This window comes from Anabrus simplex, chromosome 1, assembly GCF_040414725.1.
Source record: "Anabrus simplex isolate iqAnaSimp1 chromosome 1, ASM4041472v1, whole genome shotgun sequence".
NCBI lineage: Eukaryota > Metazoa > Arthropoda > Insecta > Orthoptera > Tettigoniidae > Anabrus > Anabrus simplex.
In genome coordinates, this window is record NC_090265.1 from 887,521,111 (window position 1) to 887,548,146 (window position 27,036).

The 27,036-nt window shown below is 37.4% G+C and overlaps 2 protein-coding genes across 2 annotated transcripts in view; one reads left to right on the plus strand and one right to left on the minus strand.

Annotated features, from left to right (window-relative positions):
* The window catches only part of armi (armitage), a 117,897-nt gene extending 96,363 nt beyond the window's left edge, over window positions 1-21,534 (minus strand). The window contains exon 1 of the mRNA XM_067136544.2: window positions 20,864-21,534. Within this exon, the coding sequence (XP_066992645.2) occupies window positions 20,864-21,395 (532 nt within the window). The 5' untranslated portion in view covers window positions 21,396-21,534. The remainder of the gene's footprint in view (window positions 1-20,863) is intronic.
* Window positions 21,535-22,377: 843 nt separating this feature from the next.
* Window positions 22,378-27,036, plus strand: part of LOC136857693 (histone H2A deubiquitinase MYSM1) — a 165,922-nt gene continuing 161,263 nt past the window's right edge. Inside the window, exon 1 of the mRNA XM_067136545.2 lies at window positions 22,378-22,454. Within this exon, the coding sequence (XP_066992646.2) occupies window positions 22,378-22,454 (77 nt within the window). The remainder of the gene's footprint in view (window positions 22,455-27,036) is intronic.

The following is a 27,036-nucleotide window of genomic DNA, read 5'->3' on the forward strand; positions in this document are numbered from 1 at the left end:
TTTGGGAAGTCACAGAAGTACCCGGTGAACTATCATCACAATCTTCAAGAAAGGTGATTCCAGTGATTGTGGCAACTATCCTGGTATATCACTACTATATATTGTAGGTAAAATTCTCTCAAGAATTCTGCTTAACCGTCTCCAGGTTATCTCTAAGAAAGTCCTCCCAGAGTCCCAGTGAGGGTTTCGAACTTCCAGAGGCACAACAGATCTGATTTTCTGTGCAAGGCAACTTCAGGAAAAATGCACAGGGCAGTGGAATCCTCTGTTCTTAGCCTTTTATGACCTTGAAAAGGCATTGACTCTGTTCCAAGACCTGCTATGTGGGCGGTACTGAAACACTTTGGCTGTCTTCAGCGTTTTGTTAATCTGGTTCAGGCTTTCCATGATGGCATGACCGGACAGGTTGGACAGGTTTGCCATCAGAATAGGATCTCCGATGAATGTCCTATTACTCATGTACTGAAACAGGGGTGCGTGCTGGCTCCAACACTATTTGCATTATATTTGGCTGCCATGCTACATGAATCTTCTACGAACAACCCAGGTGTGGAGGTTAGGTACTGTTTCGATGGAGGACTTTTCAACCTAGCAAGACTTCACTCCCGGAGGCTCACCCAGGTTACAAAGGTAACCAAAATGTTGCATGATACAGCGTCACCTACACTTACGCCGGAGGAATTGCAACAGTCAGTTAACTGCTACAAGAGCGCATGTGATCGTTTCGGTATCACCATTAACGTTCAAAAGACCAAGGTCCTGGTACAAACTTCACCAGGAACAACCCTTCCACATTTCAACATCTCCATCTCAGATACTCCAATGGAGCAGGTAGACCACTTTGCGTATTTGGGTAATTGTGAGCAAGATGTGGAGAAGAGAATGGGTGATGCCCATAGAGCATTTGGATGACTATCACACTGGGTGTTCATGAATAAAGACATGACCATGAAGACACAACTCATGGTGTACCACGCTGTTGTCATCACAACATTGCTGTATGGTTGTGAAACTTGGACCCTTTACCGACGTGACTTGAAAAAGCTTAAGTGCTTCCACCAACAAAAACTTTGATCCATCCTTAGAATCAAAAGGAAAGACCATGGTCACCAACGTTGCTGTCCTTGAGAAAGTGCATTCCAAGAGCATAGAATCATCCATCACTGGTCATCAGCTTAGATGGATTGGCCATGTCCGTTGGATAAGTGATACCAGATTTCCACGTCAAATCCTGTATGGTGAATTTTGTTCCAGCACCAGACCTTGTAGAGCCCCCATGAGGCATTACAAGGACCAGCTTAAGCATGCTATGAAGATGACAGGTCTTAATCCACAAACCTGGGACACACTTGCTCAAGATCATTCAGTTTAATGCCGCTGTCAATCTGTTTGAAGGGGAATGGCTTAGATGTGAAGAGGACAGGAGAGAAGCACGAAAACTCCGCGCAGCACCACCACACCCACCAACAATTCTGTGCAACCTGTACAGTCTCTTATTCGATGCTAGAATTGGTCTGTTCAACCATCGAAAGTACAGCCACAGACAGAAGTGAATTTATTGGAAGAAGTTAATTACCCGGAAATGAGTTAAAACCAATGAACAAACAATACTAACATTGTGGATACAGCAGTTGCATTTGGCACATGCCATGACACATCACTTTCAAACTTTATATAGATACAGATTCTCGCAGGAAACAAATACCTGTCCTGGATGAGCAAATTCACAATTCCAATATAATTGGCCCATAATTGGAATCCAGCCTGTTAAGTGGCCTCCACTACATGCACTAATCATGCATCAGGCAAAATGCTGGCAATCAAGAATGAGTTAGCTGGAAAATTTATAGTTTCCAATAACAGACAAGTTAATTACTAACAAACATCGTGCTTGCATTACTGTATTTTCACAGAATGTGGCAACCGTGGGCCACACAGGATTACAAGTAATCAGCTTCATGGTCCATACCAATATTAGTGATCAAAATAATTCTGTAATAAATAAGACAGCTTGCTGTAAGCAAATATCTAGTATCAGAAAGATGGATAGAATTCTTTAGGCCACATCAGAGATGAACAGCAATCTGATCTTCAGCCAAAACAAACACAGAAAATGGTTGCATGTGACAGACTGACAGAGTTTTTATTTTTCTATATGGCCTAAGTAAGAATACTTCTAGCATATATTATGGGCAATGGCAGAGTGGCCTAGTAAGTAGTCCTGAGAGTCAGGATACCAGTTGCAATGGAATGGGAGTGAGAAACTCTGACATATTCCGAGTCATAGCCCTTATTATGCTAGGCGACTAGGACTATACAATCCACTGTGGTCCCTAACCTGTTAGAACCTCACTTGGACTATGATATGTGTAAGTAAGGGTAGCAACCTGCTTCCCATAATATTCACCAAACACGCTCAGAATGTTTTAAGCAAGCCTCGGACTTATGGTAGTAAGCGAGTCTCACTCCCATTCGACAGGCGAGGGACTCCTTGGAAACAAATTGGCGAACAAAACGGAATTTGATGTGCAGCTATCAGTATTAATGGAGCTTATGGAAGGAAGGAAGGAAGAAAGAAAGAAAGAAAGAAAGAAAGAAAGAAAGAAAGTAGAACTGGCTGAGTCAGCAAAGAGGATGCATTTGGATGTGCTAGGAGTAAATGATATTTGGGTAAGGGGAGATGAGGAAAAGATAGGAGGTTATAAAGTGTACTTAATGGGTGTTAAAAAGGAAAGGGCAGAGTGTGGGGTAGGGCTGTTCATCAGGAATACCATTGCATGCAACGTAGTTTTTGTCAGGCACACAAATGAGCAAATGATGTGGGTAGATCTGACAGTTGGAGGAATTAAGATGAGAACTGTCTCAGTGTAATTCCCCATGTGAGGTTGCAAACGAGGATGGAGTTGACAACTTTTATGAATCATTGAGTGACGTTGTAGTCAGGGTCAACAGCAAGGATAGGATAGTGCTAATGGGCAATGTTCATGCGATAGTAGGAAATAGAACCGAAAGATATGAAAAGGTGATTATCCAAAAATGTATAAAATTTGATACTTTTGGTTCACCTTTTCAGTACTTTGACTAACACTTCAACAATTTAAAATATAAGTTTAGTCGTGTTGTATTTTAGGTACCTGTTTCGACCATTCGCAGTCATTATCAGCCTTATATGATTAGTAATACATTGGAAAACATCTTAAAATCTATAATGAATGGACAGATAAATAATGAGTGAAATGAATGGGTGAAATAATATTTAAAATACTGAGTGAAGAGTCTGTCATAAAACTTTTCTTCTCTTGTGTTCATTAAAATTCACAAAGTAATCATGAAACAGTTCTTGTTGATATATAAAATTGATGTGTTGTTCTCGAAACTTCTCGTAATCCTTGAATTTGGCAATGAACTTGTGTGGACAGCTTGTTATTTTTAAGTGTTAGTATGGAAACATTGGTGTGAGAAATTGTGTTGTGAACACATTCAGTTAAACACAACATGATTCGGAACTTAAACAAGAGGGGGCAAAGAAAAATGCACCTTAAAACAACAATATTCTAGTCATCCATCAGCAAGACGCCTGATATAAATAGGGTGACCATAATATTTTGAGCCCAAAACGGGACAACCCATGGTGGTTAATTTAACCACGCAATCTTCTCACTGTAGGTTAATATTAAAATGTCGTCACACAAGACACATTTCAAACATTCTTTATAGTATGGCTTTTTGTTGCATAATATAATTAGGCTACTGTATACTGTATTATGAGTTTAGAATGACTTCCATAATACAGGGATGGATAAAAAAGTATCAGGACTATCTCTGTTGAAGAAAAGGTACATTACATAGCTAACTTTGAACATCATCTCCTTCGAAATAGTCACCTTGCACAGAAATGCACTGGTCCCACTGATTCTGCCACAGCTGGAATATTGCCTGAAAGTTATTTTACAGCGAGTCAAGAATATTTAGTGATTTGTGTTGGATCTTGGCAGTGGTATGAAAACTCGACCTTTCAGTTACATCTTCATCTTTGCTCATTTTGTTATTGGGCCAAACACTTGTGATGGGTTCCAGTGTCATTTCCTACACTGAGGGGACTACCAACCTACCTAAAGGGGCTCATCCACCCACAGCTGTTGGCCCCTTTAGGGAGTCTAGTTATTTACCGCCACCCGACACTCGGCGTTGAGTCGCTGGCTGTATGGACATACTCCATTATCACAGCAGAATATCCGGCCAGGCATTCCCAACGTTAGTAGGCCTATATTAAGTACACAGCAAGTGAAATTCACAAAAAAAAAAATTTAGTTAGTCACAGGTTAATTAAGCGAGTGAATCACTGTGGAGCTTGTGGTAGAGATCTTGAAATTACAGAATGGGGAATTAAATTAATTTTTGTGTGCCAACAAACGTGCCTGAAAGTTCAAGCGCTCTGCCAAGGAAGGGTATATTTTGGAGGAGGAACATTTTCCCCATAAATGTTATATGTTTTGTAGCTTGCTGGTTACAGGGAAAAAAGGTCCCTGTACCCATTAATCCGGTAGAAACCAAAGTTGAGTTCCAGAATAGTGTGCAACATCCTCTTATTGCAGAGACGTTTGTGAGAGTTATATGTACTTCAACAATACTGGAGGAGTGAGTAATGTACTGGAAATAGGCCAAAATTTAGGAAAAGAAACTATTATCAAGGCCTTAGAATACAAAGTGATTTTTGCCACAAGTGAACGGGGAAAACAACAGGAAGTTCTTTATCATGCCTGTGGAATCTCACAACAGTGCAATGTTACTGAAAATTATTAAGAAATGCTGTACACATTGCCCGGGCTACAATAATATCTGACAGTTGGAAGGATTACAACTGCCTCTAGAACAAGGGATTTTGCTTTTGAAGGTCAATCACCCAAATTAATTTCTAACATATTGACAGCAGACATGTGCACAAACTGAATCAAAAAATGTCTCACAGGGCAAGATCTAGCAGTGCACATAAACACAGCTGAGAGAAAAAAGTGGAATGTTCAGGAATCGCTACCTGAAAAAGAAAAACCAGTAACTTCAAAGCTTTTTAGTCTGTTGAAAACACAAATTATAACATATAGGCCTAAAACACTATAACATACCTGTAAAAGTGCACACTATTAAACATAGAATAACATGTTTCATTCTACAAGAACATCCTCAGATTCTATCAAATCACTTTAAATCATGCATGTGTACAGTGTGTACAATTATTATTTTCAATGATTAAGAGTTGATGATGTTTTGAACAAGTAAGTATTAACAAATACGGTAATGATTGTAGCAGTATTTGGTCACCTTATTAACTTATAGAAAAGAAATGATTAGCAGCTTAGATAAGTCAATAATGCAATAACTACAGAGGGATCACCCTTATTGCCCATGTAGCTAAGATATTTGAAAAAGTATTGGAAGGAAGACTGAGAAGGAAGCTAGAAGGAGAAATGGAAGAACAATAATATGGTTTTAGGAAAGACAGGTCAACGTTTAACCTGATTTTTACATTAAGACAAATGATGGAGAAAAGATGGGAGTCTGGAAAAGACATACTGATGACATTTATTGACATTGAGAAGGCTTATGACAGTGTGCCCAGACATTTGGTATGGCACACATTAAGGAAGAAACAAGTTAACAGAGTGGAAGTGCAAATGATAAAAGCTATGTACAAAAATTGTGTTAGTAGTGTGAAGACCAGTATAGGAAAAACAAAATGGTTTAAAGTCGAAACTGATCTCTGGCAGGGAAGTGTACTATCCCCCATACTATTCATCATAGTCATGGATGAAATTCATAAGAACATTAAACAGAGATTGGGAAGACAGGCAACAAAAGCCATGTTGTGGTTGCAGATGATAGTGATATGGGGTGAGGATGAAACGGAAGTGCAAAAACAAGTAGATGTATGGAATCAAGAGACAGAAAAATTTGGGATGAAAGTAAGCACAGTGAAAAGTAAAACAATAGTGGTGACAAGGGGAAGGAAGGAAGGAAGGAAGGAAGGAAGGAAGGAAGGAAGGAAGGAAGGAAGGAAGGCAGGAAGGAAGGAAGATAAAACTGAACGGTAAAATTCTTGAAGTGGTTAATAGTTTCAAGTACTTGGGAAGTGTGATCACAGAAGATGGAAAGATTACTGAAGAAATTGGAAAAAGAATACAATAAGCAAACAGCTTCTACCTGAGTGTAAGGAGTACTTTGTGGAACCAAGATGTCCCGAAGAAATGTAAGAAAGTATTAGGTTCTTTCCAACACGCAGTTTGCTGTCAGTACATGGACGCTTCCATATATATATATATATATATATATATATATATGCATGGACTGACTTCGTATCTGTTCCAGGATTGATACATTATTGGGTTGTGTTGGAATGGATTCTCGTTCATGAACTCCAAGGAATAGGAGTAATGCAACCCAATGAATGTTGAAATATGAAAGATAGAGTACGTCACATATAAAGTTTTCTTGATGTTACCTCTCAGCAATAACACATAGCTTAGCACAAGTTTTAAAACTGTTAAAAAGGAATCAGAAACATGGAAGGTACGTATTTTATTTAAATATTAACAAACATAATATTTCTACAATTATACAATATATGGGTTTGTAATTTTGACTGTACTGAGTGAAATTTTGATGTAAGACCTATAAACAAGTTTTGATTTCTGTTGACATAACCTACATTTTATTTCTGTAAACACAAAGTATGAAATAAAGTAAGAGAACGGGAACACTTGTATGTTTCATATTCCTCATATTCCATGAAGAAGGCGCAGGGACATCCAGTTCAAATCCCGAAGTTATGGTGTCAGACGTAAATGGTACCAAGGCCTTGATTGACTTGTATCAACAATATAGATATCAAGTAGGGACCTTTAAAATAAGGTCAATAACACAAATGTGGAAGGTCATAGCAGAAGAGCTTACTGTGATGCTAAAAAGGAAAGTCTCGGAAAGCAATTGTGAGAACAGATGGCGTGTTCTCGACAGCAATGATAAGATTACAGAAACGCAAAAAATTCAATAGGGAGTGGCAGAAGGTACTTTGAGTACGCGAATGAGTTGGAGGAACTTTATCGTACCAAAAATTAAAAAAAAAAAAATGAATCCATAAGTTTTATTGGCATCAGAACAAGAAGAAATAAAGATTGCTTTGCTTGAGAGGAAAGTTCTCATTTTAGAAAAACAATACGAACGTAACCAGTGACTGGCATGAAGTTGTGTTGTCGTGTTAAGTATTTTTTGCATTATGTTTAATTTCAATTTCATTTAATTTTAAATTTTGAAATTTTTTTTTGAAAAAAGACTGAAATAAATTAGTGTTATTGTGTTTAGTACCTTTTTTACATTATGGTTAATATTACATGTATTAGTTTAAATTTTTGCTTAATATATTTGAAAACAATTTTTGAAAAAGGAAAGAGTTGTGCTTAATACAAATTATTTGCTACATTGTCTCTGTTCCGTTTGGCATCATCCTCATCTTCCCTCTTCACCTTCCAATATGGGAAGCAATGGATTTTCTAAAACGTTTTCTTCTAAGCATACAAGGAATTCATCATTTATCGCAATGTTGTGCAAAAACATAAGCTGCCCTTATGACTTCAGGAGTCTGGATCGTTTTCTGGTTTGTCAATTTTAATATGACATCCAGCTATAGCTCCAATGACACCAGGAAATCCATTAGCTCCTAAGTATTCGGCACTAATTGCCTTTTAATTTTCAGTGGGACATGTAATAATGTGGGGTGACAAATTACTCAGAAATATAGCCACTTTCCTAATAATTCCATGTAGTGAACTTGGAGCGATGTTAAATCTGTCAGCAACATCACTGAAACCTACAGTTTCATGGCCTATATACCATAAGAAAATGAGGATCTGAAACAATTTGAAAATATCATATTCACAAAACTTTTAAAACAAGTCTCTACAAATTTTAGCGAATTATAAACCTAATTACTGTACTAACCTGGTGGAATCCTGAAATTTTCCCATACTGCCCATAATATTTTTTATGATGCTCACTTCTTTCATATCAATTTGTAATCTTGAACAACTCCTCGGCTAATGCGGAAATTACATGTAATAAATATCATTTTTGGTCCGTATTGATGATATTAGATTGAAATAATAACATTAAGTTATTTATTAGACCACCTAATCAATACAAAATCGTCTTGGATGATTTACATAAATTTGTTAGCTAATGGTGGGACATGTTTCGCCTTCCCTGAAGGCATCATCAGCCATAGTCTTAACCTTAAATTAAAAATAAGCGTTTAAATAACATGTAGTGATGAAATGAATTTTAAAATCTTGAAGAGATTTGAAGTAAAATAACATTAAAAATAACAATGATGGTTTGAAAATACAATGTGATGAGATACAATAGTGGAAGTATTAGCAAAATTAACATTAGAAGGCTGCTAAAATAAGTACAATGGATAAAACAACAGATTGTTATACAACCAGTAGTAAGATTGCATAAAAGTAAAGTTGATAGTCATGGCGGTTATAATTAGACGATGGCGAAAGATCTTATATAATCAAAGTAAAGAGGAGAGAATAAAAGTCAAAGTTAGTCGTGAGATCAGAAGTTCATCATGATCTTGAAGATAAAAGACGAAAGTCAGATGCATATGGTGAAGTTGTAGAACACGTTGAGGATATGAAGTTGGTGAATAGAAGTTGAACAGTTTCAAATAGGATCACTATGGACCATCTCAAAATTTGAAGTGATGTTCAAATGTTGTAAATTGTGAGTTTGTAGATATTCTAGTTGAAAAAGCATATACAAGTGGAATCTGTAAATGGAAGCAAGAAACGTAGAGTTAATTGTGTGAAAAGATATTTGAAAAATATTGAAGTAGAATTGTATGCACTTACCATTTGACGGTGACAAAGATAGCTTGTAATATTATGAGTTAGAAGTATTTGCAACAGTAGACTTCTTGCTACGTGTGTTATAACTGAAGTTTTGTGCTGGAGGGGGATCTGTTTGCGTTGACGTAACTATTGGAGGGGGGCTGCTATTGGTGGGAGGGAAGGAAGAGAGTGTATTACTGCGCGTGTTGTAACGGTGTGAGGCTATTGGAGGGAGCGATGTTCCGGTGGGTGTGGCTATGGGTTTATTGGTTGTATTTGAATTAGAGGTACTAGCGGCGGGGGGAAGGGAGGGGGGTATATTAGCTGTAGGGGAGGTGGGAACTCTAATTGATGTGAGGTTGAAGATTTTTAAGAATTTGTTGGTGAGGGAAGTTGATTCTCGTAATAAAATAAGAATCTGTTCATACAAGGGGCTTTTTTTATCAATAGTGTCATTTAGATTTTTATCTTTATTAAAATGTTGGTCGAGGAAAATAAATAAGTTTTCATATTCTGTCATGAGTTTGCTTTTATCGACTCTTTTTAGGATATGGAGGTCTTGTTCTATTGTGGTGAATTTATGCCCGGTGTCCCTCATATGGTTGGCCATTGCGGAGAATTTGTTGTGTCTTTGGGCATTGTAATGCTCGGCGTATCTGGTAGAGAAGCTGCGGCCAGTTTGGCCAACATAAGAAAAATTACATGTAGAGCATTTCAATCTGTATATTCCTGATCCAGAGTAACTATTGTCTGTGATGTTGATAGAGTTGTGATTGAAGAATAAATTACGATTAGTGTTTTTTGTTGTGTAGGCTATTTTTATTTCGTGCTTCATTAATGAATTGGTTATCGGGTAAATGCTATGGTTAGTGAACGTGAATTTAGCGTATTTAGGTTTGACGGGTTTTAATGGAGTTAAATTGGTAGCTAGTTTCAGTTTGGTTTTATTGATGATTTTATCAATCATATTCGTGTTAAATCCATTGAATTTAGCTATTTCCTTGATGAATAGTAATTCTTTCTTTAAATTAGTAGAGGACATAGGGATCTTTAATGCTCTATATATTAAACTGTGATAAGTGGCTTTTTTATGTGAGTTGGGATGTAAAGAATCATTTTTTATGGTTGTTGGAGAAAAGGTGGGTTTTCTGTATATTTGGAAGTCGAATTTGTTCAATGCTCGTGTGATTTTGATATCTAAGAAGTTCAAAGAGTTATTAAACTCATCTTCTTTAGTGAATTTAATATTATTATCTAAGTTGTTGAGGAATGATAGTATGTTATTGCTGTTGTTGATTTGTTTATCAATGATAGCTATGGTGTCATCAACATAGCGATGCCAAAGACAGAGTCCGTTGATGTTATTAATAATCTTACTATGTTCGAGATTATCTAAGTATATATCGGCTAGTATTCCAGATAACGGGTCTCCCATCGCTAGACCTTCTTGTTTGTAAATTTTCTTATTGAAGGTAAAATAGTTGTTGTCTAAAACGAAATTAAGTAATTTTAACCATTCATCAATTTCGATTTTACTCAATGTGCTATGTTTCAACAGATTGTTTTTTATGATGTTAATAGTATTGTTGATAGGGATATTAGTATACATGTTGGTGATGTCAAAAGAACATAAAACGTGGTTTGGTTGTAGACTGAACTTATTTAGGGAATTACAAAGTTCGATCGAGTTCTTTATGGGGTTGGAGTTGTGAAATTTGAAGTGTTTTTTTAGGAATTTGTGTAGGAATTGAGAGGTTTTATAGGTAGGACTATTGATACTATTAATTATAGGCCGAATGGGGACATCATTTTTATGAATTTTGGGCAGTGATCTCACTGTAGGTAATTTTGGGTTCATTACAGTTAATTTCTGATAATCTTGATCATTTAAAATGAAGTTAGAATTTTTAAGAAGGTTCTTTAAGTTACGCTGTATTTTGTTTGTTGGATCTTTGTTAATTAAGGTATAGGTATTGTCTGAAAAAAAGGTTTCAGTTTTATTGATGTAATCTTGTTTGTTCATTATTACTATGGTGTTGCCCTTATCTGCTTTTGTATAGAAAAAAAGGTTTCAGTTTTATTGATGTAATCTTGTTTGTTCATTATTACTATGGTGTTGCCCTTATCTGCTTTTGTATACAAAAGCAGATAAGGGCAACACCATAGTAATAATGAACAAACAAGATTACATCAATAAAACTGAAACCTTTTTTTCAGACAATACCTATACCTTAATTAACAAAGATCCAACAAACAAAATACAGCGTAACTTAAAGAACCTTCTTAAAAATTCTAACTTCATTTTAAATGATCAAGATTATCAGAAATTAACTGTAATGAACCCAAAATTACCTACAGTGAGATCACTGCCCAAAATTCATAAAAATGATGTCCCCATTCGGCCTATAATTAATAGTATCAATAGTCCTACCTATAAAACCTCTCAATTCCTACACAAATTCCTAAAAAAACACTTCAAATTTCACAACTCCAACCCCATAAAGAACTCGATCGAACTTTGTAATTCCCTAAATAAGTTCAGTCTACAACCAAACCACGTTTTATGTTCTTTTGACATCACCAACATGTATACTAATATCCCTATCAACAATACTATTAACATCATAAAAAACAATCTGTTGAAACATAGCACATTGAGTAAAATCGAAATTGATGAATGGTTAAAATTACTTAATTTCGTTTTAGACAACAACTATTTTACCTTCAATAAGAAAATTTACAAACAAGAAGGTCTAGCGATGGGAGACCCGTTATCTGGAATACTAGCCGATATATACTTAGATAATCTCGAACATAGTAAGATTATTAATAACATCAACGGACTCTGTCTTTGGCATCGCTATGTTGATGACACCATAGCTATCATTGATAAACAAATCAACAACAGCAATAACATACTATCATTCCTCAACAACTTAGATAATAATATTAAATTCACTAAAGAAGATGAGTTTAATAACTCTTTGAACTTCTTAGATATCAAAATCACACGAGCATTGAACAAATTCGACTTCCAAATATACAGAAAACCCACCTTTTCTCCAACAACCATAAAAAATGATTCTTTACATCCCAACTCACATAAAAAAGCCACTTATCACAGTTTAATATATAGAGCATTAAAGATCCCTATGTCCTCTACTAATTTAAAGAAATAATTACTATTCATCAAGGAAATAGCTAAATTCAATGGATTTAACACGAATATGATTGATAAAATCATCAATAAAACCAAACTGAAACTAGCTACCAATTTAACTCCATTAAAACCCGTCAAACCTAAATACGCTAAATTCACGTTCACTAACCATAGCATTTACCCGATAACCAATTCATTAATGAAGCACGAAATAAAAATAGCCTACACAACAAAAAACACTAATCGTAATTTATTCTTCAATCACAACTCTATCAACATCACAGACAATAGTTACTCTGGATCAGGAATATACAGATTGAAATGCTCTACATGTAATTTTTCTTATGTTGGCCAAACTGGCCGCAGCTTCTCTACCAGATACGCCGAGCATTACAATGCCCAAAGACACAACAAATTCTCCGCAATGGCCAACCATATGAGGGACACCGGGCATAAATTCACCACAATAGAACAAGACCTCCATATCCTAAAAAGAGTCGATAAAAGCAAACTCATGACAGAATATGAAAACTTATTTATTTTCCTCGACCAACATTTTAATAAAGATAAAAATCTAAATGACACTATTGATAAAAAAAAGCCCCTTGTATGAACAGATTCTTATTTTATTACGAGAATCAACTTCCCTCACCAACAAATTCTTAAAAATCTTCAACCTCACATCAATTAGAGTTCCCACCTCCCCTACAGCTAATATACCCCCCTCCCTTCCCCCCGCCGCTAGTACCTCTAATTCAAATACAACCAATAAACCCATAGCCACACCCACCGGAACATCGCTCCCTCCAATAGCCTCACACCGTTACAACACGCGCAGTAATACACTCTCTTCCTTCCCTCCCACCAATAGCAGCCCCCCTCCAATAGTTACGTCAACGCAAACAGATCCCCCTCCAGCACAAAACTTCAGTTATAACACACGTAGCAAGAAGTCTACTGTTGCAAATACTTCTAACTCATAATATTACAAGCTATCTTTGTCACCGTCAAATGGTAAGTGCATACAATTCTACTTCAATATTTTTCAAATATCTTTTCACACAATTAACTCTACGTTTCTTGCTTCCATTTACAGATTCCACTTGTATATGCTTTTTCAACTAGAATATCTACAAACTCACAATTTACAACATTTGAACATCACTTCAAATTTTGAGATGGTCCATAGTGATCCTATTTGAAACTGTTCAACTTCTATTCACCAACTTCATATCCTCAACGTGTTCTACAACTTCACCATATGCATCTGACTTTCGTCTTTTATCTTCAAGATCATGATGAACTTCTGATCTCACGACTAACTTTGACTTTTATTCTCTCCTCTTTACTTTGATTATATAAGATCTTTCGCCATCGTCTAATTATAACCGCCATGACTATCAACTTTACTTTTATGCAATCTTACTACTGGTTGTATAACAATCTGTTGTTTTATCCATTGTACTTATTTTAGCAGCCTTCTAATGTTAATTTTGCTAATACTTCCACTATTGTATCTCATCACATTGTATTTTCAAACCATCATTGTTATTTTTAATGTTATTTTACTTCAAATCTCTTCAAGATTTTAAAATTCATTTCATCACTACATGTTATTTAAACGCTTATTTTTAATTTAAGGTTAAGACTATGGCTGATGATGCCTTCAGGGAAGGCGAAACATGTCCCACCATTAGCTAACAAATTTATGTAAATCATCCAAGACGATTTTGTATTGATTAGGTGGTCTAATAAATAACTTAATGTTATTATTTCAATCTAATGCGGAAATGCTCGAAAAACTCATTTTCATTATACTGAGGAACAGTTTCTTCTGAAAAATACATCGTATTTCAATTATATTTTGTTTCACCTGGTAGCTTTTGTGCCTTTATAAACTATAGGCCTAACGTAACACAATACATAAATAACTAAAGGAAGATATTAAATTACCGTAACCTAAATCATTTTCATTTCTTTTTCATTTTTGCAAAAAATAGTACCTCCTCTTCTTCACTGGATGAAGATTGTAAAAAATCGTTGTCATTATCCATCCTAACCTCAGTAACCAAACAGCTGATTAATTTATTAATGGGAGAAGAGTGCGCAATGTGCATAAAAAACAGCTGATTACGAAACTCCAAAGAAATCAGCGTACAGCAGGAGGCCACGATACAGTGTTTCAGCGCATGTCACAGAAATGTACGGCTCAGTACATGCTTTAGATTGCGGACTAGTTCCGACTGCCAGGGATCGATGCGAAGAGTTAGTTGGAATGCCTGACTGCAGTACACGGATGAATACATGAACGCAGTTTTGACTGTGTTGGAAAGGATTTTTCGTATTGTGCATGCGCAAGCAGACCATGTACTGGTACAGGGACTGTGTTGGAAAGAACCTATTATATCCAACCTATTATGAACCCATACTAACCTATGCAGCTGGAATGTGGACTTCAACAAAATGAGAGGAGAGTAGAATATAGACAGCGGAGATGAAATTCCTAAGAGGTATGAAGGGCAAGACCAGAAAGGATAGAATTAGAAATGAAGAGATAAGGAAAAGGACAGGATCTTGAAACTTCAAGACAGGATAGAAACAACAAAGCTAAAGTGGTATGGGCATATGATGAGAATGGGAGGAGAGAGAGTGCCAGAAAAAGCTTTTTCAGAGAACTTAACAGGAAAGAGACCACGAGGAAGACCCCGAAGGAGATGGACAGATTCAGTGTGGGAGTGCATAGAAAAGAGGGGAGGAAAAGCAGATGATGTACTTAAAAAAAGGAGAAGAGTGGTGGAGAGACAGGCAGCAATGGAGGTCCTTGATTCACAATCCGACCCAGGAAGCTGAAAATGAAGATGATGATGATGATGATGACGGTCTATACTGCACTCAATCACTGCAAGGAAGGTGGATAGATGGTCTCCTTTTATAGGAAGAATGTGTTGTGGTAAGGAGACTCATGTTTTGATTTTGATGTACCTGTGTTCCTCTTGGAAGTTAAGCTGACAACAATTGAGAGTGATGATGATGATGATGATGCTTGTTTAGAGGGGCCTAACATCTAGGTCATCGGCCCCTAATGATACGAAATGAGACGAAATGCAATGACAATTTAAGAAGTACAAAATTCATCCACTGACCAGAATTCAAAACGTGATGATGAAGAATGAATGAATGAATGAATGAATGTGAATTTAAAACAATCAGTGGATCGGACCCGCAATGCCTTACCTGACCAGAACCAATATTACGGACCAAGGGACTGTTTCCAAAGCACAATCCTGAATCGATGAGGCTTGTTGTCTAAAGGAGTTCAATATTCATGTCAGCGGTCCCTCATAATGGCACTTATCACTAGTAAAGGAGAACCATGGTATTTCTCACATTGCGGTCCTAATCAAAGGTAGCGTAAACTCACGGTGTTCCAAACATTATGGTACTACTCCCAAGTATTGTACGTCGTACATGTAACGCAGACGTCTAGTGTTTCTCACGTAATGGCAAATCTCAAAGGCAACGCACACCCAGTGTTCCTCACCTAGGTGTACTAATCACAGGTGCCGGTATTCTTGTGGTGTTCCGCATATAGTGGGTACTAATCATAGTTAACGAAGACCCACGGTGTCACTCATATTGTGTTACTAACCACAGGCAACGCCCAGACCTGTGGTGTTTCTCACTTAATGGTACTAATCACGGGCAACGTAAGACCATGGTGTTCTGCATTTAATGGTACTAATCACAGGTACTGGAAACCCACAGTGAACACCGCTCAGCTGTTACGAATCACAAAACTACTGAGTACCTAACATAGTGGTACTACTCGCAAGTAAAGGCGACCCATGGTGCTCCCGGCATGATGGTACTAATCACAAGTAGTTTCATGGTTCTGATGAATCATCCCTTGGTTGCCCCTTTTATCTCCTCTTACGACAGCCAGGGGATACCGTAAGCGTATTCTTCATCTGGGTCCCCACCCACAGGGGGTAACCAAAGAGAAAGAAGAAGAAAAATGTAGGGATCCGTCACGTCGAAAAATGAAGTAACAGACAAAGAAAGGCAAGGGCCACAAAGGGCGTGAAAATGAAAGATTTCCTAGGCCTGAAATGCTCTAATACCGTCGGGGTTGGAAAAGAACACAAGTTGACCAAGGGAGGTCAGACAGGATAGACGAAAGTCAGGAGCCTGGCACAGTAAGTGGAAGCAATGCCAGGACGCAGCTAAGAGCCCCGTGGTCGCCAACCCACGCTCCCAAGTTGAGAGCCTTGGGGCACCTTTTAATCGCCTCTTATGACAGGCAGGGGGATACCGTGGGTGTATTCTTCATCTTCGCCCCCCACCCACAGGGGGGTAATTGAGAGTGAGACAACAGTCATCTTTTGTGGCAAATATGAATTACTTTGCGATGCCATCTGTGTTACTGATAATATACTATCTGGTGCCAATGACCTTCGATGTTAGGCCCCTTAAAACAACAATCATCATCATCAATATACTATCTGTATATATACTGCTCACAAAAAAAAAAAACTCATCACAACTTTGGTATGAATTAGTGTACACACACACATATGCTGTTTCACATCCATGGTGTTCTGCAGGGTTGTTTGTTTATCCCTTGGTGACAGTAATGTGATGGAATATTGACGTCAAGTGCATAACTCTCCAGTCGCAGCAGTTATCTTTGTGACTGCACCCCAAACAGGTGTGGTTTGTGACATACGACATGGGTCTGTCAGTGCTGTGTGAGTTATATTGGCAAGCAGCACAGGCAGGTTAGAGCACAGGACATGGAAAGGTATTTACCATCAGAACAAGTCATGCATACAGTAACCCTCTGGCTGGAAGGACGCACTCAGCGTTTCGTGGCAGAGCGGCTCGGAGTGTCTCAATCAGTCATCTGCAGGTTGTGACAGCGATATCAAGAGCTACACACTGTCAAACTCCGACCTGGTTCAGGGAGAAAATGGAAACCAATGCCAGCTGAAGACCAATTTCTTCGTTTACAGGCCCTCCAAAATCGCCACAGTATAGCCAGGAAACTATGAGGTGAGCTAATTAATGCACATGGGACTGTTGTCAGTATACAAGACAGTCCGCAATAGACTAAGGGAAGGTCAGACAATTCCCAGAGACTGTTAAAGTGCCCTGGTTGACCCCTCATCACCGAAGATGTTATCTGTAGTTTGCACAACAGCATGTCAACAGGCAGCTCCGACACTGGACTCCAGTATCCTCTGCCGATGAATCCACGTTTCAGCTTTCTGGGTCAGATGGTCGTACTTGAATCTGGCGACGTCAAGGAGAACAAAATTTGCCATGCAATGTACAGGAAACAGCCGCTTACAGTGGCGGATCAGTGATGGTTTGGGGAGGAATTTCTTTGAACTATAAGAGACATCACAGTCAATCAGCTGATTGACAGCTGTGCGCTACATTGAGGAGGTTCTGGAGAACCATGTACTACCCATCGCAGATAATATTAGGCAACATTTCACATTAGTGTACGATGGAGCCACTGCACATTCTGCTAGGGCCACCAGGAACTTCCTTGCAGCTGCTGAAATTCAAGTAATGGACTGGCCTGCATGTAGCCCCGACCTCGATTGTTTCGAGCATTTGTAGGGGGTATCCAGAATAGCTCATATCAACACCGCACATTGCAGGAGCTGACAGCAGCATTATTGGAAGAATGGGAAGCCATTCCCCAACATGCAATCCAGAGGCTTATCACAAGCATGCTGCTGTGCTACTAGCCAGAGGTGGGAACAATAAGTACTGAAAAGTGTTAAGTGTTTCAGTGTGTTTTCAGTTGCATTCAAGTGCCGTGACTTTGGATTTTGGACCACTATCTCTTTGGGACAATGTGTGTATTTTTTGCTCAGTTTTTTTTTTTTTTTCCTGTACAAATAAAGGAACATTTTCAGGTTCTGTATAATCAACATCTGCAAAATAAAGGCACATAAAATATTACAGCCAACCAAAAGTTTGATACTTTTTAAAAAAAGTGAATAGTAATAGAGCATATGAACTGTGAATTGAATAGAGAGAATCACTGTGTGATATCGAGAGGTTCACTTGGTGTTCATACAGAACCCTATTATAGACTTCGGCAGTTTCTTGCACTTCACAGCGTGATAGCGTTCGCAGAGATTATGACAGAATTCACACTCGCACTTGTCACCTGGGACGTGGAAGGATTTTAAAGTGCAAGCCCTGTGTTGGTATCTGTGCACTGCCATTGAGGTCACGAAGTGTCGGAGCTCCTGATTTGTGTCCACCCATGGCCTCTAGAGTAGAATTCTGTCCAGCTTTCAGTTTTCTTTGCTTCCCTTTCCTGCAGTAGTCTCTTCCAACTAACCGTAGAGGGTAAATATAGTTTAAATCTCAGCGTTTCAATTATAGTTTCTCCACCAGAGAGTTTGTATACTAATCTTGATCCTGTATATCTAGAAACGCCAAGGGTTGTCTTTATGAATTGTGCCTTGACTTTTTCTAGCATTCTAAGATTGTTTGTTGTTAGCTTATCCCAAATAATCTCTATTCCGTAAGTTAAGATAGGAATTATTTTGGCATCAAATAGAGCCATGGCAATCTTCAGGGATAATCTATTGATAAGTTTGATGTCGTATATCGCTTTTGTTGCCGCTGTTGCTCTTGGTCTTATATGTAAACTTTAGGAACATGCAGTCGCCTGTCATAGTGATTCTTGCCCGTAAGTCAATATGTCCCGTGAGGAAACTCGCTCTCCTTTTCTGAAGATCATATATTCAGTGTTTTTGGCATTGAACCTCTAATTGGTTAGCTTCCGCCCAGACCTCTAGAGCATTTAACGCTTATGTCTTCATATCGTCAGCATATAGATATATACTTACTTTCTCCATCTCTTCCCTTATTGCTTTTACGACATCGTATGTGGCGACATTGGATGATAGAGGGCTGAGAGGATCCCCCTACAGCACGCCATTAGTTTGAACAATCCCTTACGATTTTGCAACGCTGTCTGAGATTATGACTGCGTTGCTCTTCAAAATGCTATAGACCAGATTAGAAAGAACCTTATTTTCCTCGACTTAAGTGTCAAGTTTCCAGGAGATGATGTTCCCCTTCAATGCGCCAAATGTCTTTGTGAAGTCAAACACAACATGGAACTTTCCATTCGGCAGTCTGAGAGAGTTATCTATTCACAACTAAGTATTGTTTATTTTCCACCTTGTCAATACATTTGTTGCTTATGGCAACTTATTGGTTAAAAGTGGTACATGTTTAGAATATTATAAACATCTTCAGCCACTTTGAGAGATTGATACTTTGCCTATATATGAATTTTTCATCTAAACAGTATTATGTGGCTGAATTTGTTAATAATATATGAAACATGTACCACTTTTAACCAATAAGTTGCCATAAGCAACAAATGTATCGACAAGATGGAAAATAAAAAAATACTTAGTTGTGAATCTGTTTAAGTGTGACTCGGACCATGAAGTTTATTTTATGTAACAGTTATCTATGAACAGTTATCTATGTCGTCTATTAGATTACTTATTGCCTGTATCGTGCTTCTACCTCTTCTAAAGCCAAACTGCTCTTCTGGGACTTTTATGTCTATTTCTTTGCTTTCAATCAATCAATCAATCAATACTGATCTGCATTTAGGGCAGTCGCCCAGGTGGCAGATTCCCTATCTGTTGCTTTCCTAGCCTTTTCCGAAATGATTTCAAAGAAATTGGAAATTTATTGAACATCTCCCTTGGTAAGTTATTCCAATCCCTAACTCCCCTTCCTATAAATGAATATTTGCCCCAGTTTGTCCTCTTGAATTCCAACTTTTGTCTATCCGTTATGAGTTTTGAAGCAGCTTTAATTTTTCCTCCAATGAAACCCCACTAAAGGAGTTGGGATCCTGAGGGTCTCCTTACCCCTTTAGAGAGAATTTTTATTATTGAAGTTTTCCACGCTTTCGGAATGTCCTCTGTTTATAAGCACATATTCATGAGGTTCATAATGGTTGGCAACAGAATGTCCGCTGTTGTCTTTAGGTGCTTGCTACATATGCATAATATATATATATATATATATTTTTTACTGTCAAGTAACTTGTTAGCTGAATGGAGAAGCTGACTGACTACGGAGTTGAAGATCGCTGGTTCAAGACGGCCTATCACCAGGAATTTAAAACAGATAAGTAAAATTAGTATAATCTGCAAATATGCAAGTGATAGGCCTATAAGTAAGTATAAAATGGTTTACGTGGATACTGGTGATATAAAGGCAGGAGAAGGAAAGTGAAGAGATGGAAAGAGGAAAATTCTTCAGTCATCACAGCTGTGCTGGCAGATTCTGGACTTGTTCCTTAAGCTCTAATGCAAAATGTTTAAATGGGTTATGTGAATGATGTTGATCCACGAAATATCACTGTAATATTTGTCACAAATGGAAGATAGTAATTGCTTTTACTCAAATAAAGTCTCAAATCCCTCACGTAACCTTTAAATGTTGTTCAGACATTAATTATGTAAGACAAAGATGGGGAGGATTTTTTTTCATCTGGTAAGAGTCAATGGAAATGCCACCCACGGCTCTAACCTATCTCGACAAATGGTCTTTTCACTAGCAGTATCTTAGTTGGCTGCCTTGTGTAGCGTGTTATGACATGTAAGCCACGCCATGTTGGATTCCTAACCTCTCTTTTGCACCCGTATTAGTACAGTTTTACCCGTTTCACTTTAATTAGCTTTTCTAAAATATTAGTCCTTAGTATGTATTAGTATTTTTCAGCTTCTGTGAGTAAAAGATGCTATAGGCTTACCTTCAATGGGAGTAAAGTCAGCTTTAACATCATCCAGTGAGAAGGTGATATTCTGGTTCACAATGACATTTCTACCATCTCTCTCAGTCACACGTCCAACAATTGTCCTTGGTTTTGCATCTCTTAAATCAGCATCTTCATCCTTGTTCTCATCTCCATCCCATTCCTCATCTTGTATGGAGATGATTTTCTTAACTCTCCACTCCTCTGTAGCACGGCGCTTGTAAGCTAGAAAAAAAACCCTGTCTCCCACTTGTAGGCTAAGGGTAACATTTTTTAAATCAAAGAACAAATGATTATCAATTAAACCATGGTCAGATGAGAGGGTTGTAACTGTCCCACTACGGTAGTTACATGCATCACCCTCAAATGTGTCTACATCAATTACAGCAGAAGGTTCATCGGGATCATTGTCATCAGCTGATATTTCTGATTCAACAATAGCAGCATATAAAGAATCCAAGTCTGGCTTAACTTCATCTTTCTTAGGGCTCCACAGAGCCCCACTTAATATTTTCAAGAGTGCACTCATCCTGTTTTAAAAGTTCAAAGAATTTTGTATGGCCGCTTTATGCTACAGAATCGCCTCTTACGCCACCAATCATAAAGCAATGGAAAAAAAAAAGTTCGACACACACACACTCATATTACTGCCCAATATATTTGTCAATGGGTTGATATTTCCATGCAGTTGCCGACAAATAATCCAGTTCCTTTCGCAAAGATTTCATCCGTTTATTGTGAGCATCGCGCTGCATTTGGACCAGGCACTGATCAACAGAATGTTCAAATTTCAAACGCCCCAATTCCGAAGACGACGGACTAGCACTACGATCAGACGCTTGAGATTCAGTTTGACCAGGCGACGAAAGAACTGTTTTGGATAAACCAGATGAACTCATTTTACGTTCCACACGACGAACTTTGATGTACCAAGTAACAAAGAGAATAAAAGGTTGTCAATGTTGTCAATCTTCACATACAGGAGTACCATTTGAACATACTGAGCGCAGCTAAATAACATAAAACGAGCTCTGAGCGCAAACAGAAAGATATATCAGGTTGTTGCCTACGAGATATAAAGCATGTCGAACGAAAGCTCGCTGAATGAAACGATCCACAATCCCTCCAAAAACAAAAAAACAAACAAAGTGTCTATAACCTAGCCTATTTGTTGGTTATGTCTATTATTTAATTATTTTTATTACTAACATCACCAAAGAAACAAGGAAATTGAGTATTTGACTTTTGACCAACCGCAAGCAATCCACCGTAAAAAACCCCACACTTTCTTTTACCAACTCTAGCAATGTGTGTCTTTCGTTAAATGCCAAATCTCACCAGTTTTAAAATACCTATGATGCATGATTTCTCGATATTCAGGAATTCGTATAACATTTCATGCTCTAATTTGCTAAAATGTGTATATTTTAACTGTATTCAAGACATCTTGGCACATAGAACAGTGTTGGCAATAATGTGCTATTATGTTGAAAAAAATCACAATCACAAATATGGAGGACGAAGATGAAGTTGATGTTTTGGGCGAATTTAATTTGGAGAATCTCTTTTCTAAGGAGGATAGTCGCCTGTGCGTATATTCCATATCTTTCTCAAGTTAATTTTTCTTTGTCTCAGATTTTGCTCCATACTAACTTTCATCTTCGTGACCAGCTCCTTTTATGTTTTGAGGATAACCTTACGAAATGTTCACTTTTGTTAATAACGAAATTATTTCCTGTTTGCATTCCTCTCCGGAACACTGGATGTAAAATTTACTTGCTAAGTATTTTTACTGTTAAGTTTTGTTCAGTGTTTCAATTTCCATCGACTTGGCTGTCTGCTTTTACCGAGACAATGGCGCGATCGCAGTTGTCTCCCTAAAGTCTTTTTATAATTAAAAACCTAATGGATATCATAGCACAGTAAAAAAAAAAAAAAAATAATAATCTACATCTCTCTTTACTACAGCATTTCCACTTTTGTTGTAGGTCGTGGAAGATTTGTGGATAGACATGTTTATGTGATGTAATTTCATTTAATAATTTCGACTAGTTGCCACTGACTTGCACCTGTAGTTTGTTGCTTTTTTCATTGGATGCATTACGAGGTTAACTCATAAATACTCAACAATAACAAATTTAAGCCGGAATGACCCCGCCACAGACAGCGGTGTGAACATTGGTCTGCTGTTTTCCGTAAAGTGTGCACACGCCTCATTCCTATTAGCACCTGATAGTAAGGATCGAATAGCTGGAGCTGGAATACTGTGATGAACGAGTATGTCACGTACCAGTAGCTACCAGAACATGTATGAACCACAGGAATGTAATGCTATAAAGGAAACTTGCAGTAATGCCATCTACTGGAGATGAGTGGCAGTGGAAGAGACAAAGCACACAACAATCAATGCAATGTCAATGTTGATCAATTTTATGGGCTTTTGATATTGCAGGCCTTTATATATATGTATATATATATTTTTTTTTTCACTAGTGGCTTTACATCGCACTGACACAGATAGGTCTTATGGCGACGATGGCATAGGAAAGGCTTAGGAGTTGGAAGGAAGCGGCCTTGGCCTTAATTAAGGTACAGCCCCAGCATTTGCCTGGTGTGAAAATGGGAAACCACGGAAAACCATCTAATTTAAGCAACTTATTTTATCAATAAAGATTAATTTAGGCTATGCACAGCAGGTTCTCTGATGCTGGAGGAATGTTCATGATTTTGTTTATAGGCTATATCCTTGTTGGGGAAATGTAGTGTTCTTAAGGTTCTTGTTATTGGAGTGGAAACAAAATTAGAGTTTTTTGAACAAATCTAATTTAGGTCTATATGCTATTTTTACATGTGATCATTGTGAAAATTTTATGATGAATTAATTTACTTATTTGTTTAGCAGTAGCTGCCTTCATGCAGAGAAAGTTACTTGATGGTACAGAACTCACAGTGACATGAGAGACTTTTTCATATGGTGTGGTCCTACATGTCTGTGTGTTACAGATTTAAGTTAGTAAAGTCCACTTTTTGAACACTGGAAGTTTTAATTTAATAAGAGAAATGTAGTTTGGTTTTGAGATATGTTGAGAAGCATTAACATAACCAAATAACTGTCCTAATAGCATAAAGAAAGCAGTTGTTTCTGGGAGATGAAAATACCTGTCTAACTTGGAAGTTCATGGCCCATTGATGTCTGTTTCAGGAAAATCTTAGGCTAGGAAGAACTTTCTGATATAAAGCTTTGTGTATTTTGGGGAGAGCTTTAGCAGTGGGGAGACCTGGGTTCATATGTATGAGTTTGGATTTTTCCTGTTCAGTAAATAAAAATGAAGTGTTTTCAAGAGTTTGTTTAAGTAGGCTTTGAATTTTTGGGTGGGTTCTTTTTTGATTATACAAAAGGAGCTATCTGTGAAAAAGTTTCTTGTTTTATTAATATATTCTTTTTTATCCTTGATTACTGTAGCATTGCCTTTGTCAGCTTTGGTTACGATGAGTTCGTTGTCTTTGATTTTTTTTTTGAGGGCGTATATGCGCTTTTGTTCAGCTGTTTTTTCTTTATTATTGAGATCATTCGTGGGGTTGGTTAACGTGGAGAGGATGTTGCTCAGTTTCCTTTTAACATCGGTTCTAACTTTATTTTGCGTATCTTTCGGCATTTTGCTTATGGCTAGCTCTGATTCTGTAATCATAGTGGTGGCTATGTTGAGGCTGCTCAAATTGGGTCAGTTGTGTTTCGATCCTTTGGCTAAAGTTAAGTGTTCAATATCGCTTAAGGGTGTGTTTGATAGATTTACGACAAGTAGATGAAACTGCTTACAATCGAACTGTTTCTGTTGGAGTTTCTAGTTTGATTGTTATGTAGTTGGGAGTTTTTTAGCTTGTTGAATTTTTCTCCAAATTTGATTGTTTCTTGGCTAGTTTGTGGAATAATTTATTTTCCACTTGGTGATAGAAAAGTGTCCATTGTGTGTTTGAAAGTAGTTTAGTCGCTGTTAGGTGAGCGTCATATAATTTCTGATACAAAAAAGATTTCTTCCTATACAAGAATTTAATTTCGTCTCTTAACCATATTTTGTTGGTTTTGTTTTGAGTTTTGATGGTTTGGGGTGAAATCCGATGATTCCTTTTATTGCTTTTTAGAAAATTAGATGTTAAGTTAAGTAATATACATTGTTTTAGGAAATCAACGTCTTTGCATAATTTGGCTGTAATTTTAGGCTTAGATATTGAAAGGCTTTTATATATGTGTCATTTTACATTGTGTTCATTCTTATTGCCATAGCACTTGGTCCACAACCGTTATGTATCACCAGGACCTATGAATTCCATGAGTCTATAAATTTTAACTTTTTTCCCCCCTTTTTTTTTTGGAGGGGGGGGGGGGGAGAGGGACACCTGAAGCCCGCCACCCCCGCGTGACCATCGACTCAATATACATAGCCTCCGACATGCTATTAATTTCTAGAAAGAAAGAGATAGCAGGGAAGAGTGGGAAATGACACAAGGAGTATGCCTGTTTCCATGTCAGACACGCTACCAGGCGAGGTTGTATTGGTTGGATGGTGTTAAGGTGTGGTATTGAAGGGTCAGGGAAAAACCACATAGGCAGAAAAGAGAAATAGCCAACATGTAAAACCTGACAGTAAATTTTAACAACACAGAACATCTTATTTGTACTTTTGTTCCAGACTTCTTAGCATGTATAATGTACTTGCATTAATTATTACTCACCTACATCACACGTAATATTTCATTTTCCTTTGCAACATTTCAACCACACTTCATATTGTAATTTATATATTCATAAAATTCTTACTGCTTGAAAACATGTTTTAGAATTTCACCAAATATTGTGTATGTTTTAATATGGCTGACGATGACCCCGAGTAGGGTTGAAACTAGTCCCATGTAATGTAAATATTGTAAATACAACTTAGTATTGAATAGGTGGAAAACTCTACTGTGCGTTATTTATATATAAATCCACACTTGTCGTTTCATTTAGATTTGGTTTACATGTAGGCACAACTTGAATGTTTCAATTGCGCTGCAGGGCCTCTTGATTTAAATCCTATTAAACATGTCTGGAGTGAGGTCATATTGGCTCCAGCCAGCTCCATAAACACTAGCGTGAATTTGGTATTATAGTAAAAATGTTGGCGGAAATGACAGAATTGGTAAAGAAGAAGTAATTGGTCTATTTGGATATGGAGAAAGAAACAGTGAGGGAGTTAAGTTGACTGATTTTTGTAAGAGAAATGGAATGATTGTGGGTAACGCTTGGTTTAGCAAGAAGAATAGTAGAAACATCACTAGAGATGGCTGAGGTGGAAGGACAAAAATTTATTCTTTTTTTTTTAATTGAGAAAATAAATTGGAAACAATTAGTGGATGTAACAACACTACCAGGTGAGGCATTTGAGAGAGACCACAGAGTAGTAGTAACAAAATTGAAAATAGGTACAATTATGAGAGTAAAACAAATAAGACAGAAGAAAATAAACGTATGGAAATTAAAAGATAAAAAGAATTCAGAAAAACTTTCAGGAGGAATTAAAACAGCACATCCGTATGTCAGAAATAGAAAGGGTAGTAGAAGAATGGACCAAATTTAAAAACACATTTGTAAGCTGTGCAGAGAAGATTTGTGGCAGAACTTCAGCAAGAGTGAAGGAGAAAGAGACACCGTAGTGGAATGAGAAGGTGAAGGAGGTTGTTACACAAAAGAAGAAAGCATGGCAAGAATGGAATAGTGATAGGAAAGAAGTAAGATTAAGTATCAGGAAATTAAAAGTAAGTGTAAAAACGTTGTAAAAGAGGAAATGAAAAAATGTTGGAAGAGATTCACACAAGCGTTGGAAAAGGATGTAAATTGTGGAAGAAGGATTTTGTATTGATTGATGATAAATAAGAGGAAAGAAGAAAATCTACATAAAACAAGTGAAAGAAGAGAGTGGAAATGTAATAACAGACCCAGAGGAGATAATTGGTGGAAAGACTTTGTTAAACTCCTGAATGTGAGAAATGATGCAGAAGAGAGTGTAGTGGTAAAATGAGGATGATCCAGAAATGGAGAGTGATATTGCAATGGCAGGGATGGAAATGGCTGTTAAATAAATGTAAAAAAAAAAAAAAGACAGGCGAGTTGGCCGTGTGATTAGGATCGCACA